The sequence below is a fragment of the Gorilla gorilla genome, chromosome 8 (genome assembly GCF_029281585.2).
Source record: "Gorilla gorilla gorilla isolate KB3781 chromosome 8, NHGRI_mGorGor1-v2.1_pri, whole genome shotgun sequence".
Lineage (NCBI taxonomy): Eukaryota > Metazoa > Chordata > Mammalia > Primates > Hominidae > Gorilla > Gorilla gorilla.
Window position 1 is genome coordinate 10,178,924 of NC_073232.2, and position 17,588 is coordinate 10,196,511.

The following is a 17,588-nucleotide window of genomic DNA, read 5'->3' on the forward strand; positions in this document are numbered from 1 at the left end:
TTGTCTTGAACTCCCAGCCTCAGGTGATCCACCCACCTCAGTCTCCCAAAGTGCTGGGATTACAGGTGTGAACCGCTGTGCCTGGTCCCCAAGTTTCTCCTTCTTCACACTCCATAGTGTGTCTTTCCCCTGTACCAACACTTCTAGAACAGGCAGCAATGAAACTACGTGAATGCGAACATGACTGGCAGAAACCCTGCTTTCTTACCCCCGCCTCGACATTTACCTGTCAGGGTTATTATTCTTCTTTTCTAAAGATAAGGTCTTGCTCTGTTGCTGCTCACGCTGGAGTGCAGTAGCGTGATCACGGCTCACTGTAGCCTCAGCTTCCTGGGCTCAAGTGATCCTCCTGCCTCAGCCTCCCGAGTAGCTGGGACTACAGGTGCACACCACCATGCGAGGCTAATTTATTTACTTTTTTTTAGAGACAGGGTCTTGCTTTGTTGCCCCGAGTGGTCTGGAACTTCTGAGCTCAAGCGATCCACTTGCCCCAGGCTCCGAAAGTGCTGAGATTACAGGTGCGAGCGACCATGATCTTTGTGTGTGTGTGTGTGTGTGTGTGTGTGTGTGTGTGTGTGTGTGTGTGTGACGGAGTCTTGCTTTGTCCCAGGCTGCAGTGCAGTGGTGCAATCTTGGCTCACTGCAACCTCTGCCTCCTGGGTTCAAACGATTCTCCTGCCTCAGCCTCCTGAGTAGTTGGGATTCCAGGTGCCTGCCACCATACCCAGCTAATTTTTGTATTTTTAGTAGAGACGGTTTTGCCATGTTGGCCAGGCTGGTCTTGAACTCCTGACTTCAGGTGATCCACCTGCCTTGGCCCCCCAAAGAGCTGGGATTACAGGCAAGAGCCACCACACTGGGCCCCACCATGATCTTTTACCAAGCCATTTTTTCCCATTGCTGTTCGCCCACATCTGTCTGTCTACACACCTGTGATTCTGTGGATTTGCCAGTGCTGCTCATGGCCATACCTCACAGTGGACTGTGGGTTTGACGTAGCCTGAGTGGGCAGCTTGTGTGTGATTAAAAGGAGGAAAGGAGCTGTAGGAAGGCCTGGGCTCCGTCACCAGCACAGGTGGGAGTGGAGAGCTGCGGCGAAACGGCTTTCCTTCTGCATCCAGCCATGACCCAGGTGGGGCAGGAGAGGTCCCAGCCTCCCTGAGGGTGAATGATTCGGCCTGTTGCAAAACTCCCACCAGCTGTGAAGCTGGAGCTGAGCAGCCCCACCTCTGCCCCATCGGAGTGGGCGCTGAACGAACATGCCTGCATTTCCTTCTTCGGTGTTTATTCCCTGCTTCCCGGTGTTTATTCCCTGCCTCCCGGTGTTTACTCCCTGCCTCCCGGTGTTTACTCCCTGCCTCCCGGTGTTTACTCCCTGCCTCCCGGTGTTTACTCCCTGCCTCCCGGTGTTTATTCCCTGCTTCCCGGTGTTTATTCCCTGCCTCCCGGTGTTTACTCCCTGCCTCCCGGTGTTTATTCCCTGCCTCCCGGTGTTTATTCCCCTCTGCCTCCCGGTGTTTACTCCCTGCCTCCCGGTGTTTATTCCCTGCCTCCCGGTGTTTACTCCCTGCCTCCCGGTGTTTATTCCCTGCCTCCCGGTGTTTATTCCCTGCCTCCCGGTGTTTATTCCCTGCTTCCCGGTGTTTACTCCCTGCCTCCCGGTGTTTATTCCCCTCTGCCTCCCGGTGTTTACTCCCTGCCTCCCGGTGTTTATTCCCTGCCTCCCGGTGTTTATTCCCTGCCTCCCGGTGTTTATTCCCTGCCTCCCGGTGTTTATTCCCCTGCCTCCTGATGTTTATTCCCTGTGTCCCGGTGTTTATTCCCCTGCTTCCTGGCCATCTACCTTCTGCCGGTCTTGCTGTTTTCACACGTTCTGCCCCATGGGTGATGGATTGTGTTTTGTGGGGCCCTGAGATCACACAGGCAACAGAACAGACATTTTCTCCACAGGAAGCCCTTGCGGCATCCAGCAGCCTTCCTGCCTCTGTGCCTGCACTCTGCCCACAGCCACCGTCCCCCACTGCCCCAGCTGCCTCCCCCAGGACCCTTGGCAAATGTGTCCCAAGCCTGGGCCCCGGCACAGGGCCTGTCAGCCACGTGGCTGCCCTGGACCCCCCCTCCCCTGTGCTGGTTCCCCATGCAGGGCAGGCGTCGGGTGCACCTGTCTGTGGACCCCCCCAGCTGGTGGCACAGCACCAAGCATGTAACCAGCTCCTGGTAAATGTTGGTCCAGTTGCCTTCTCTGACACAAACAAGAGCGAGGGATCTTGGTGATAGTCCCAGTTGAGCAGGTGGACATTTAGGAGAAATCCTTCCCTACATTCTGAGATATTTCTGTTCCCCCATATCCAACTCCTGCCGCACCCCGCAGGCCTCAGGGAACTGAGGGATGGGTTCAACCTGTGGCTCCCTGCTCAGAGGCTCAGATAAGAATGAGCTGAGTGTGGGCCGAGCACAGTGGCTCATGCCTGTAACCTCAGCACTTTGGGAGGCCGAGACAGGGGGACCACTTGAGGTCAGGAGTTTGAGAGCAGTCTAGCCAACGTGATGAAACCCCGTCTCTACTAAAAATACAAAAATTAGCCAGGCGTGGTGGTGAACGCCTGTAGACCCAGCTACTCAGGAGGTTGAGGTGGGAGAATTGCTTCAACCCGGGAGGCAGAGGTTGCAGTGAGCCAAGATGACGCCACTGCACTCCAGCCTGGGCGACAGAGCAAGACTCCATCTCAAAAAAAAAAAAAAAAAAAGAATGAGCTGAGTGTGTTAAGGTGTTGTTTTCAGCAGCGTCTGCTCAGGGCTACACGTGGGCCTTTCTCGTTTTGTGTGGCTTTTGCACAGCTAATGGGCATGGAGATGACCCTTGCCAAAGGCCCCCAAGGTCCCATTACTCGTAGATTTGAGGAACGCAGATGGCTTCAAGGGATGTGAAAGAGCAGACAGGAGACACAGGAGGGAGCGTTTCGGGCAAGGAGCCCACAGTGAGCCCTTGGGACTGAACGGCCCAGCCTGGGGGTGTGTCGCAGAGGCCATGTGCTGCAAACCACCTGGGTTTTGCTCCTCTCTAAGGTGTCTCAGGGACAGGAGGCTGCCCCATGACAGCCACCAATGCCTGATGGCCAGAGCAGGCCAGGGAACCCCGGGAATCCCAATACTGGGGCACAGTTCTCAGGGCCTCAGCAGCCTCTTCACATGTACTTGGCACAGGAGGCAAGAAGACAGCGCGTCTCCAAGCCACCCCTTGGGCACTGCACTCACGTTCTCTGAGGGCAACGGCAGAAAAGGGGGCAGTGCAGGAATGTGGGGGGCATGGGGAACTGAGGCCAGGAGAGGGTGGCCTTGCCCAGAAGGACGAGGGCTGCAAAGGTGTTTTCTGGAGGGAAACGTGGAGTAAGGAGGAAGCCTGGAATTTTAGCATCTTCCCAGCCCACACGGCGGCTTTATTGGTGTGCCAGGGATGTCTCTAGTCTGAATAAAAAGAGATGCTTCCTGGCTCACCCTGTGCCAGGATAGAGGGAAGCGTGTTCTGAGCCAGGCATGGGGCCCTATCTGCTCCCTGGCAGCCCCCAGCCATGGCGTCCGCCTTCCCTGGAGCCCGTCCCCAGCCGCTCACCTCAGGTGCAGCTCCAGCTGCGTGTAGAGGAAGTGCAGGAACGCCCGCCGGGCCACAACCTCCGCGTGGCAGTCATTCACCACCAGCCCCTGGTCACTGAGGTGCTCGCCGCTGATGCACTTGGTCCCCGAGGACAGGGCCACGACCTGCGCCTGCCGAGCATCCAGGCCTGGGGACACAGATAGCGTCAGAGCAGCGCGGCCCACGGCCCCCGTCTCCCTCCTCCTTGGTCTTTTCAGGGTCTCACAACAGCGGTTTCCGTGGGTTAGGAAACCTTGGAAACACTGCGTTTTGAGAGCTGGGAAGCGAGGCTTCTGTGTGCTCCAGGCTGTCACTGGTGACCGCCCGCCTGAGGAATTCCCATCTACTCCATGGCGGCCTGAGACAGCGCTCAGAGTGCCTCTGCTATCCTTAAGGTTGCCGAAATGCTCCTTAGGCACCATAGGAGCAGAGTTTTGAGGTCAAACTTACTACCAGGGCAGTTTTCTCCACCTCTGAGTCCCAGGTCCCCTGTGAATGAGAGCAGTGCTAGCTGCGGCCTGGGCTTCCTGCCCAACCTCTAACCACCTTTATGCTTTCTCCTGTCCTCCAATGGGATCAGGGCAGGACAGGAGCTGATGAACCCTTCACCCTAACACAGAAACACAGGACAGGAGCTGATGAACCTGTCATACTAACACAGAAAGGAGGCTGGATGTGTCATTTTAACCATAGTCAAAGGAACCCCATCCACAAAAATGATACTCTCTTCAGAGACTGAAAACAAACAAAACAAAGAAACCTCAAAAACAACCCCCAACGTAATGTCCTTAAAGTATCATATTCATCACTTTGTTTAAGGAGAAGCTGGAAGACACAAGCCAATGTTTGCTCTGCTCTAACAGGTCTGTGTGGATGTGTATTTTCTCTGCACTTAGATGGTGAATTCCTTGAGGACACGAGTCAGAATTTCCACCAAATACTCCAAGCAAGGGCTCCCTAGGGAGTCCGTGTCATTAGACGGGTCAGTGTTGCCGATCCAATAACAAATCCATCATGAAGGCCCTTCGGCTGGAGGTGGCAGGAATGTTGCGGGCGCCCAGGAGCCTTGGGATGTGACAGCCACTGGCTGGGCCCGGATCCCAGGCCAAGTGAGGGCAGCACAGAGACTCGTTAGCCGCTGCCTGCGGCCACGTCCACAGAGTTACCTGGTAAATATACATCCGGACCATTTCTTGGAAGAGGTGACACGCAAATTAATGTCACGCCAGAAGCAGGCCTCCCTCCCATCTTAAATAAAATCGACTTCCCCACGGCAAACAGTGCTGGCTGGTCATGAGCGCTTCTCGCTTCTCACACACTTGTTCCTCTGATGTGACTTTTTCTCCCCTGAGAACTTAGTTCTTGAGCCCTGAGGGCATCTGCCCTCTCTGGGCCTCACCGTGGGATCTTTCTTCATGAGATAAAAGGGTGGTATCAGCAGCTACCAGTGACAGCCAGGGAGAATTCGGGGCTGGGAGGGACCGAGCACTGGGGAAGTACCATGCAGAGGCCCAGCAGCATCCTTGCTCCCATGGCTCTGCAGCTGGGGTCTGTCCAGTCTCCTTCCTTCCAGGCAAAGCGGTCTAGCACAGCCCCCGCCTCCTGCCCATGTCCACTGCTCTCTCCGCTCATCCCAGCTTCTCCCAGCAGCCCCCGTTTCTGTGCCCGAAGAGAACTCCATGGTCCTGGTCCTGTTGTCTACCCACTGCCCCCTCCCTGGTGGGACGGGACTGCTCCTGAGCTCAGGAGGTGACCAGACTTCCCCACGCCACTTTAATCAGAACAGGACACGACCAGCCCCCCTGAGGTTCCTCCCCCAGGAAAGCTCGTGAGCAGCTGCCGGGTTCCAGGTCCAGGCCGCCTCCTCTCTCAGCCATCCTGGGTGCGGGGGCTGCCCCCCAGCGGGGGTCCCAGAAGTTGACGAGCAGATGGGACCAGGATCTAAGGCTACAGGGAGCCGGGGTGGGCAGCTGCTACTGACTCTGCCAGGGGTGGGAGCCACCATCTCACTCAGGCCGTCAGTGACATGTGGACTGTTGAGAAATGGTTCACAAGGATGACATCGTGATGCAGAAACCACCCCTCAGGTTCCAGCTTCGTTAAAGCAGGTATTTAGAGAAACGGGAAACACATTGATAACGATTCCTAACAAGTTTCCGTGTTCACGACTGGTGCACGTGCAGTCTCTGGTGGAAACGGACAACTCTTCAGGAATAGGTGCTGTGGCCTGTGAGGCCCCGGCCTACTCCTCCTCTCGATTCTGTGGAAATTGGAGCTGTAGAAAAAAGCAACTGCTTTCCCTTTACCCCTCATTGATTCCCAGCTCCGTTTGGCTCCAGACTCTGCCACACTCAGCACAATTACGTGGCCCAAGAAGTGCACTGTTTGCATATTCAGTTTTCATGATTCTCACCCCCACGGCCAGCACCACGTTCCCAACACAGGAGACGCGAAGCCTGGACCGAGGGAGATGACGCGGTCAGAAACTGCTGCAGCACGAGACGTCGTATGAGAAATGTCGCGGAAGTGCTGTACATGGAATGTCACCAGCATGACAGCAAGGGAGAGCGAGGGAGAAAAAGGGAGAGACAGACTCACACCCAGGGAGCTTCTGCACAGGTGGTGGGAGGAGGCGTCCTAGGCAGAGTGGGCATGGTGGCCAGAGGCACGGATGGGAAAGGGCACAGGTGTATTCTGCATAATCTGCGTATTCTGCGGGCCGTTGGAGCCCATGGGAGATGTGTGTGGGAAAGTGGCGAAGCTTCAAAGGTGGGTGGAAATCAGTCACAGAGGCCTTGAGTACCACCCTGAAGATCTAGCTCTTCACCAATAGACAATGGGAGCTGTGAAAGGGTTTTCCGGAAGGACAGCAGTACTGTTGCCCATGAGTGAGTGCTGGGTTGCACAGGAGGAGAGAAGGGGCCAGGACACTGGGTGGGAGGCTGGGGCTGGACATGGTGCATGAGGACTTAGGAAGCACCCTCAGGAGTGGATTGGTGGGAGGGACCCAGAGAGCACAGCAAGGACCGAATCCACAGGATTTGGGAAATTTACACAGAAGATGAGGGAGAGGAAGAAGCCAGAAAATGTGCTTGAGTACCACACATTACAAATGAGAAATAGGAAGATTTTTATTTATTTACTTATTTTTTGTTTTTTCTTTTTTATTATACTTTAAGTTTTAGGGTACATGTGCACAACGTGCAGGTTAGTTACATATGTATACATGTGCCATGTTGGTGTGCTGCACCTGTTAACTTGTCATTTAACATTAGGTATATCTCCTAATGCTATTCCTCCCCCCACCCCACAACAGGCCCCAGTGTGTGATGTTCCCCTTCCTGTGTCCATGTGTTCTCATTGTTCAATTCCCACCTATGAGTGAGGACATGCGGTGTTTGGCTTTTTGTCCTTGTGATAGTTTGCTGAGAATGATGGTTTCTAGCTTCATCCATGTCCCTACAAAGGACATGAACTCATCCTTTTTTATGGCTGGATAGTATTCCATGGTGTATATGTGCCACATTTTCTTAAAGCAGTCTATCACTGATGGACATTTGGGTTGGTTCCAAGTCTTTGCTATCGTGAATAGTGCCACAATAAACGTACGTGTGCATGTGTCTTTATAGCAGCATGATTTATCATCCTTTGGGTATATACCCAGTAATGGGATGGCTGGGTCAAATGGTATTTCTAGTTCTAGATCCCTGAGGAATCACCATACTGACTTCCACAATGGTTGAAATAGTTTACAGTCCCACCAACAGGGTAAAAGTGTTCCTATTTCTCCACATCCTCTCCAGCACCTGTTGTTTCCTGACTTTTTAATGATCACCATTCTAACTGGTGTGAGATGGTATCTCATTGTGGTTTTGATTTGCATTTCTCTGATGGCCAGTGATGATGAGCATTTTTTCATGTGTTTTTTGGCTGCATAAATGTCTTCTTTTGAGAAGTGTTTGTTCATATCCTTCACCCACTTTTTCATGGGGTTGTTTGATTTTTCTTGTAAATTTGTTTGAGTTCATTGTAGATTCTGGATATTCGCCCTTTGTCAGATGAGTAGATTGCAAAAATTTTCTCCTATTCCATAGGTTGCCTGTTCACTCTGATGGTAGTTTCTTTTGCTGTGCAGAAGCTCTTTAGTTTAATTAGATCCCATTTGTCAATTTTGGCTTTTGTTGCCATTGCTTTTGGTGTTTTAGACATGAAGTCCTTGCCCATGCCCATGTCATGAATGGTATTGCCTAGGTTTTCTTCTAGGGTTTTTATGGTTTTAGGTCTAACATGTAAGTCTTTAATCCATCTTGAATTAATTTTTGTATAAGGTGTAAGGAAGGGATCCAGTTTCAGCTTTCTACATATGGCTAGCCAGTTTTCCCAGCACCATTTATTAAATAGGGAATCCTTTCCCCATTGCTTGTTTTTGTCAGGTTTGTCAAAGATCAGATAGTTGTAGATATGTGGCATTATTTCTTTTCCATTGGTCTATATCTCTGTTTTGGTACCAGTACCATGCTGTTTTGGTTACTGTAGCCTTGTAGTATAGTTTGAAGTCAGGTAGCATGATGCCTCCAGCTTTGTTCTTTTGGCTTAGGATTGACTTGGCGATGTGGGCTCTTTTTGGTTCCATATGAATTTTAAAGTAGTTTTTTCCAATTCTGTGAAGAAAGTCATTGGTAGCTTGATGATGGCATTGAATCTATAAATTACCTTGGGCAGTATGGCCATTATCACGATATTGATTCTTCCTATCCATGAGCATGGAATGTTCTTCCATTTGTTTGTATCCTCTTTTATTTCATTGAGCAGTGGTTTGTAGTTCTCCTTGAAGAGGTCCTTCACATCCCTTGTAAGTTGGATTCCTAGGTATTTTATTCTCTTTGAAGCAATTGTGAATGGGAGTTCACTCATGATTTGGCTGTTTGTCTGTTATTGGTGTATAAGAATGCTTGTGATTTTTGTACATTGATTTTGTATCCTGAGACTTTGCTGAAGTTGCCTGTCAGCTTAAGGTGATTTTGGGCTGAGACAGTGGGGTTTTCTAGATATACAATCATGTCATCTGCAAACAGGGACAATTTGACTTTCTGTTTTCCTAATTGAATACCCTTTATTTCCTTCTCCTGCCTGATTGCCCTGGCCCGAACTTCCAACACTATGTTGAATAGGAGTGGTGAGAGAGGGCATCCCTGTCTCGTGCCAGTTTTCAAAGGGAATGCTTCCAGTATGATATTGGCTGTGGGTTTGTCATAGATAGCTCTTATTATTTTGAGATATGTCCCATTAATGAAGAATGGCCAAATTTGGGGCTGACCGATTTAATTTGGGGGAAAGGAGAGGGCGGGCGTCATCATCTCTCCCCTCGGTGCCATGAGGGTGATGAGGCGTCAGGCAGCATAGTGAGGTGGAGAACAGAGCTCAGTAGCAGTTGAAGACTGTGAGCAAAAACGTGTCAAAAACAGAAACGGCACCAACCAGCATTCAGATAAACACACTTTTCTTAACACCCCCATCACAGGGGACAGCGCGAGGGTGCTGCCACCATGGCGGGGCCACAGGCAGGTCTAGGCCACTCGTACCTATGGGGAGAAATGGGGTCCTTGGTTTATGGGCATCACCCTTCAGGTACAAACCAGTGGTATTTGGGGCTGTGTCAACCCTACACAGAGGTGTCTAACATTCTCCTTTTTCGGTGCTCTGGTTCCCCACATGGAGATCCTTGATTGCTGGGATGGGGGTGAGGCCATGCCAAGCCGTATGGACACCAAAAATGCTCTGCACTCAATGTGCAATGCTTTGTGTAAAAATGTGCCCAAAGCCAGGCCGCCTTGCAGCAGAGGCTGGGTCGGGGATGCTCCAGCAGGGGCTTATTAAGTCAGGAAGACAGGATGGGGCAGCAAAGACGCCAGGCGAGGGGAGGCTGTACTGAGGTCCCATGTCCAGCTGACCCAACAGGAAGCTCTGGAGTGTAAGGCAAAGGTGTGCGATGTGTCAGCCATGAGCTGTGGGTGCTCCCAGGCATGCAGGAGGTGCAGGAAGACTTAGGAAGTCCTCCTGAGGTCCCGTCTCCAGCTGACCAAACAGGAAGCTCTGGAGTGTGAGGCAAGGGTGTGCGACGTGTCAGTAATGGGCTGTGGGCACTCCCAGGTGTGCAGGCTTCTGGTGGCCAGGGCCATTCTCAGGAGGAGGCTGCAGCTGTGAGCTGCTCCTGGCCAGTACTCGGAGCCAGGAGAAGATCAGGAAGCCCAGGATGGGGTGGCTGTGGTGCCAACACCATTTACTCCAATCCTTCCAATGATGCTGTTAAGCCAATAGAACGCAAGTTTGTATAGAAGCATCACTCCATACATAGTGGCTATTGGTGATCTCTTTTCCTATAAATGGCTATTGAGAGTAAAACTACTACTCTGTAAGACAACATGAGAAGTAGTCACAGAAAATATACATATACGAATTTCTATAGAATAAGTGGAAAAGCTGGCCAAACAGCAGGGCTCCTGCACCCCCGCCAAAGCACCAAGCACAGTGAGTTTTGTAGAATTCGACTGAACCTTTAAGTAGCAGATAGTTTCAAGGCAATTTTAAGTGTTCTGGAGCATATAAAGACAAGAGAAGCCTTCAGGTTGTGTGTTATCATGGAATGCCTAAATCATTGCCATACTGATGTAGCCTACACAACAAAGAAGACAACAGAGGACCCTCAGTTAGACAAAATACTAGCCATCAAGTAGCAGAGAAAAAGAGCACTACGGTACGTCCCTGCAACGTGGGCTTATTTCTGAAATGTGATAATCAATTATATTAAAAAATTAAGGCCAGGCACACAGTGGTTCACACCTGTAATCCCAGCACTTTGGGAGGCTGAGGACAGTGGATTGCTTAAGGCCAGGAGTTTGAGACCAGCCTGGGCAACATAGCCAGACCCCAAGTCTACAAAAAATACAAAAAGTAGCTGGGTGTGGAGGCGTGAGCCTGTAGTCCCGGCTACTCGAGAGACTGAGGTGGGAGGATCACTTGAGCCCTGGAGGCGGAGGTTGGAGTGAGCTGAGATTGCGCCACTGCTCTCCAGCCTGGGTAACAGAGTAAGACCCTGTCTCAAAAAAAAAAAAAAAATGGATTTATATGCAATACAAAAATAGGCATAATTACAGACACTGATAAGGCATCTGACAAAATACAACAAATGCTTTTGATAAAACATTGAGTTTTTATCAAAACTCAACTCTGTCAAGTGGAACAGAGGGATTTTTTTCCTGAATGTGATTTTATGCACACACACACACACACACACACACACACACACACACACACACACACACGAGTATCATGCTCTATGGGGAAGCACTCCAGGCATTTTTATGACCATTCAGGAACATCTGCTGCAGCCATTGACGAGCACAACAAGAGAAAGAAATTAGCTCTGTAGTAATTGGAGAGGGGCAGGTAACACAAGCACTGTCTGAACATGTTATGATTCTGTGTCTGGAAACCTCCAGAGAATCCAGTTGACATACTGCTAGAAACAATGAGAGAGCTTAATATGGTGAAAGCATTCCAAGTTAATATACAGAAGTCAATAACTTTCATAGAGACACACAGCAACTAGAGAGACACTGTAAAGGAAAAATGACTCCATTTATAATGGCAGCAAACAAGATAATAGGAATAAGTTTAACAAGAAATGACCAAGGACTATAGTGAATAAAACTTCAAAATCCTATTGAAGGACACAACAAAATTTAAACAAACAGAAAGACTTGCCACATTTTTGGATAGGGAGGTTTAACATAATGAATCCTCTCTAAATTGATTTATAAAGTTAACAGGATTCCCAAAGAAACAGCAATAGTGCTTTGTTTTGGACAAGACACCTGGTTAAAAAGTATAATTTTGTTTTGCTTTGCCATTGCTATGGCTTGGGTATGGTTTATTTGCAGCCAAAACTCCTGTTGAGATTTGGTCCTCAGTGTGGCGGTGTTGGGGGCTGATGGGACCTAGTGGGAGGTGTTTGGGTCATGGGGTGGATTCCTTATGAAGGGCTTGGTGCTGTCCTCAAGGCGGTGAGTTCTTGCTCTGGCAAGATGGATGAGTCTTCAAGGAAATGGGTTTGTTCCTGTGAGAGTCAGGTCTAATGAAGCCACGATGCCCCTTAGTCTTCAAGGAAATGCATTAGTTCCCATGAGCATGGGCTGTAATGAAGCCATGGTGCCCCTCTGGTTTTCTCTTTACAAGTGTCTGCTTCCCCCTTGACCTTCTCCATCATGTTATGATGCAGAAAAAAAGCTCTCACCAGAATCCACTGCCATACCCTTAAACTTCCCAGCCTGCAGAAGCGCGAGCTAGATAAACCACTATTTTTTATAAAGTATCCAGTCTCATGTATTCTGTTATAGCAACACAAAATGAACTAAGATAGTTATTTGTTTTTAACTGGGCAAGCTGATTCTAAAAGGAAACCCAGAAAATTCTGAAAAAGAAGGCTAATGCTGGAGACAAGCCCTAGTGTACATCAAGCGGGTTATAGAGGCTCCATGCCAGGTCACCGTGGGGATGGGGTGTGAAGTGAAAGAGGTGGAACAAAGTGGGGAGTCCAGAAATTGACCCAACACGTGCAGGAATTTAGTATAGGACAAAGGTAATCACATCTCAAACCACTGAGGCAAAGAGAGACTATCCAATTAATGGTATTTAACAACTGCATAGTCATCTGAGAAATAAAATTGCATCTTTATCTGACACCATGTACCAGAGTAAATTCCAAATTGATCAATGTTTAGATGTAAGAAATGAAGAACTGTATTTGAATGTTTACAGCATCTTTACCCATAATTGCCAAAACTTGGAAACAAGCAAGATATCTTTCAGCAGGTGAATGGATAAATCATGGTACATTCAGACAATGGAATATTACTCAGCACTAAAAATAAATCAGTTATCAAGCCATGAAAAGACATGGAGGAAAGTTAAATAAAAGTTAAGTAAAAGAAGCTGATCTGAAAAGTCTACATATTATATGATTTCAACTACAGGGCATTCTGGAAAATGGAAAAGGCAAAACTATGGAGATATGTAAAAAGGTCAGTGGTTGCCAGGGGATGAGGCGGGGAAGGGATGAATAGATGGAGAACAGAGGATTTTTAGGGCAGTGAAACTACTCTGTTTGATGGTACAATGGTGGATCCATGTCATTATACATTTGTCCAAACCCATAGAATGTCCAACACCAGGAGCGAGCCCTAACACAAAGAATGGTTTTTGGGTGATTAAGGAAATAAAGATGCATATGTCATAAATAAAATACGGGATAATGTATAAACTTGGTGGGTAGTATGGTTTAAATGTGGTGTTTTCTCCAAAATTTATATTGAAACTTAATCCTCATTGTGGTGGTATTAGAAGGTGGGGCCTTTAGGAGGTGATTACGGCATGAGGGCTCCACCTTCATGAATGGATTAATACCCCTATAAAAGAGACTTCAGACAGAGTCCAGCCCTCTTGTGCCGTCCATCCCATCTGCCATGTGAGGATACAGTGTTCCTCCCCTCCAAACGATGTAGCAACAAGGCACCATCCTGGAGGCAGAGTGCAGCCCTCTCGACACCAAGCCTGCTGACGTCTGGATTGTGGACTTCCCAGCCCCCAGAACTGTGAGCAATGAACTTTTGTTTATAAATGGCTCAGTCTGAGGTACTTTGTTGCAGCAGCACAAATGGATGCAGACACAGGGCTTCTCCCTAGCACATTACCCATCTCTAGACAATGTCTGGGAATGGGCTTTTATTTATTTACTTGGAACTAAGTCATTCTCAGCCTGTTCCAATGTTTTAAAGGTACACTTCTTATACTATATCTGGTTTTGGAGGAAAAGGATTACCAAATTTCTAAGAAGAAAACTGAAAGTAAAATATACCAAATAGCATCAAAGAAATACATTTCAAAATTATAGAAGATATAGAGAGAAAGGAATAATTTTTACTCCACATGTAGACTGCCCCAAGGGTGTCATGTGTAATTAACTCTGCCTCCCTATTTCCTAGAACTGTGCCCACTGAATTTAATGACTCAATAACAGGGTTTCCACACCTTGCCTTGAGAAAGACTCTCCCACAGTTTATCAGTGCTCAGTGTTAGGAAACCTTCTTCAATGTTCAGCCTAACTGATCTGTACAATTTCAGTCCACTTCCCAGACTTCATCTTTAAAGCTCCCAGTCTCCTTGTGGTTGGTGTTCTCTGAATACTCGCAGTGAATATCGTGATCGGCCTGCAATCCCACATCTAGTCATTATTTGGTCAAAGTCTATGTTTTATTTTCAATCTTTTCCTGCAAGCCAATTTTTTTTTTTTAATCTTCTGGTGTTTCTGCTTCCATTCTCTATATTTCCTCTAATTAGTTCGAAATCAGGTAGATTTTAAAATGTCTGGCTTGGGGACATCTTGTCTGTTGGGGACATGATTGGACTGAGACTGAAAGGAAACAGCTTTGCTCTTGACAGGGGAGATTTTTCTTCCACTAGGGTCTTGATTTATGGCTTTCCTCAGGAATCAGAAGACACCAGTGTCTCCTGGGCTTTTATTCTCTAAACATTTCAAATGCATTGATTTTGGAAGGAAAACAAGTTATGTGTAAATGTTTTGTGCTCTCCTCTATGAATGACAATACATCTGGGGAATATCAGATAACAAAGCACTGTAGTCAGAGTTTAACAGGCTCTAGGGCACAGGTAGCCCTGTTTCTGCTGCTTACTTGAGGCAAGAATTTAATTGTGTTCAGTTGTCTTGTTTGGAAAAAGTTTTTAAAGATTAAGGAAAATAATGTGAAGTTCTTAACATGTGCCTGATACACAGCAAAAATGCCGCCATCTTTAGCTATTATGATACATATATTTCTGTTCTCTTGTAATCATATTTGTTTTTCCATCTGCAACCAGGATGTTTCTGTGACTTCCCTTGCTAGAATAACACACAAAAAACCATGTGTTCCATTATTAACTTCTACTGACTATGAAGCACATGTTCTTGCAATGAGAACAAGAGGGCTGGTGTGGGAAAGCTTAAAGACAAGACATGTTCAAGAACACCTTTCAACTAAATCTGACCATGGCATTGCACCATGGGCCAAATGACAATTCCAGGATGAGTACTCGCTTGCTTTAAAGTATCAAGGGCATATTTTAATGTATTTCCATTTGTTTATCCATCCATTCATTCAATGGGCATTAAACACCTACCTTATTCAAGGGAAAGAGGATAAAAAACTGTGCAGTCTCAAAGCTCCTTTCACAGCACATGCTCACAGGCAGGGAGAAGGCAGCATGGCAGGAGAGCAGAAACTGACTGTGGTTGGGCTACACCAGCTGTAGGGACACCTTCTCAGAGGATGGGGCAACCGTGGACATCAAAGCCAGTGTTAAGAGAGGGAGAAAGAAGAGACCTGTGTCCTGGACTAGAAGGTGTGTAACCACTGGCCACGTAAAGGAGGAAGAGTAGCTGAAGAGTGGGAGCAGCCTGCATGAAAACAAGGAGCTCTGTGGTGAGGATGCGGTGGCATCTGTGGTTAGGATGCGGTGGGCTCTGTGGGTAAAATGTGGTGGGATCTGGTTAAGATGCGATGGGCTCTGGGTTAGGATGAGGTGGGCCCTGTGGTTAGGTTAGGATACGGTGGGCTATGGTTAGGATGCAGAGGGCTCGGTGGTTAGGGTGAGGTCGGCTCTGTGGTTAGGATGCCGCGGTCTCTGGTTAGGATGCAGTTGACTCTGGTTAGGATGCAGTGGATTCCGTGGTTAGAATGCAGTGGGCTCTGTGGTTAGGACATGGTGGGCTCTGTGGTCAGGATGCAGTGGGCTCTGTGGTTAGGATGTGGTGGGCTCTGTGGTTAGGATGCAGAGGGCTCTGTGGTTAGGATGCAGTGGATTCCGTGGTTAGAATGCAGTGGGCTCTGTGGTGAGGATGCCGTGGTCTCTGGTTAGGATGCAGTTGACTCTGGTTAGGATGCAGTGGATTCCGTGGTTAGGACATGGTGGGCTCTGTGGTTAGGATGGGGCGGATCTGTGTGGTTACTGGTGTAGAACTCCAGTGCCTGTGAGGCAGTAATAGTTTCTGGAGGGCCTCCTGTTGTATGGGTGACATCACCAGAACTGTCTACCTTCTTCCCAGGTACTCCTGAGTGGAGATGATGGGTAGAAGCCTTGCTCACCATGTTGTCTTCACCAGAACTGGGAGAATTGCTCTCTGCATAAAAGATGTCAAGCAAGTTTTGGCCATTCTTTCTTATACTTGTGTGATCAGAGGAATCTTTTGGTCACTGTTGAAATCACAGATGTGGCTCCAGTCTCCTACAAATCAAGAACCCCAAAACTATTGAATGAGCATCTCCTTGTGAGGTTCCTGAAAATCTGTTTTTAGGCAATGTTTTCAGGTTATTCTTATGGTCAGGTGAATTCGGGGAGCACAAGTATGTGAAAAAAAGCAGATGCAGAATATTCACTTTTTCACCTGGCTGTGTGATGTCATTGGATGCAGTTTGGGAATAGGTGCTCTTCACTGAGGCAGATTCTTTGGTTTGGCAATTTGAAAGAGAAACCATTGAATCGAGGGGCAGTTTCTCTTGAGCGCTGCACACATATGGTGCTCAATAGATTGGAGGCATCTACAAAGAAAACCCACTCTGTGGGCATCCACAGATGCCATGGTCCCCATTTGCTGTACCTGAGCTTCAAAGAATGGTGGGCAACTGATCAGTGAATCCCAAATGCTGACTCTGTCCAACTGTGTGAACACGCTGTGAAAGCCAGGGTTTCTCAGCCTCAGCACTTAGTTGTCAGGATAAGCACAGAATCACATACTCATTAATTTCCTTATAAAATGCTCCCAGAGGACATGCCACCCTCACTTTCAGGTGCTGAGACTGCCAGTCATGCCGGGGCTCAGCCCCAGTGAGGGAGCAAGCAGGGCCAATGCTCTGAGCTCCTCATGGGGCCAAAACATGAGGGAGTGCTTGGATCCAGGAATGTCAGTAATGAATAACTCTGCTGTTTTAACACTCATTCTTTTTCCTTCCAAAATGGCTGGGGCTTGCTTTTTCGACACAGATTCACATGTTGCTCTGACAGGAAATGAGGCAGTCACTGGCCCTGGGTGCCACGTCACGTAGCTTGTTCCTCATCAGTGCAGCTGATGCTCACCAAGCCTTCTGTGCCAGGCACATGTGAGCACTGGGTCTACACACTAATCAAACATGCGGCTCACTCCACATAGCATACAACACGACGAAAGCATTGAGAGAGCCCGAAACCACGCCAGGCTGACGCTGGCTGCTGTCCATCTGTGATGGCCTCGGGCGCTGTGGCCCCCACTACAACCCAAAGAGGGTCAGCCCATGGACAGGGATGTGACCAGATGTCAGCTGGTCAACACTCTTTGCTGTTCCCCATCAGGGAATGGAACTTCTCCAAACCTGATGGGCTGTCGGTGAGGTTAGAGGTAAGAGGGAGGAGACTCAGGAGATGCCAGTGACCTTTCTGTGGGCCTTGGGCAGGGAGCCGGCTGCATGGTTCGCTAGACAGTGTGACCTCATGAGAGTGGAGGGGATCCCTCCCAAACACGTCACACGTGTGTCTGTGACTCGTGGGTCAAACACACTATAGCCCCATCAGTGGGCAGGACGAGCTGGGCCCTGACACAGGCAGCATCCAGGCAGGCAAGCACGTTGACAACCACATGTCAGCCCTGGGAGCTAACGGTGTTTACATGACAGTGGCACATCTGGCACATTCTCCTACTGAATTAACTTGCCTTTTCCAAAGTATACTTTTGGGGCATGAGAATGGACAGGCAGATGCAGCAGTATTTGCTGCTGCACAGACCTCTCCACACTCGTCCCAGCACAGTGCTCAACTTGGAGTACTGCCCAGTATTACAGCTCAGTAACGAAGAGGGACTTGAGGCTCCAGGAGA

The 17,588-nt window shown here is 48.7% G+C and overlaps 1 protein-coding gene across 2 annotated transcripts in view; it reads right to left on the minus strand.

Annotated features, from left to right (window-relative positions):
* The window catches only part of ADARB2 (adenosine deaminase RNA specific B2 (inactive)), a 547,987-nt gene that overhangs the window by 57,272 nt on the left and 473,127 nt on the right, over positions 1–17,588 (minus strand). For both annotated transcript variants that reach the window (XM_055353754.2, XM_004048984.5), the window contains one exon: positions 3,611–3,779. In XM_055353754.2, the coding sequence (XP_055209729.2) occupies positions 3,611–3,779 (169 nt within the window). The remainder of the gene's footprint in view (positions 1–3,610; positions 3,780–17,588) is intronic.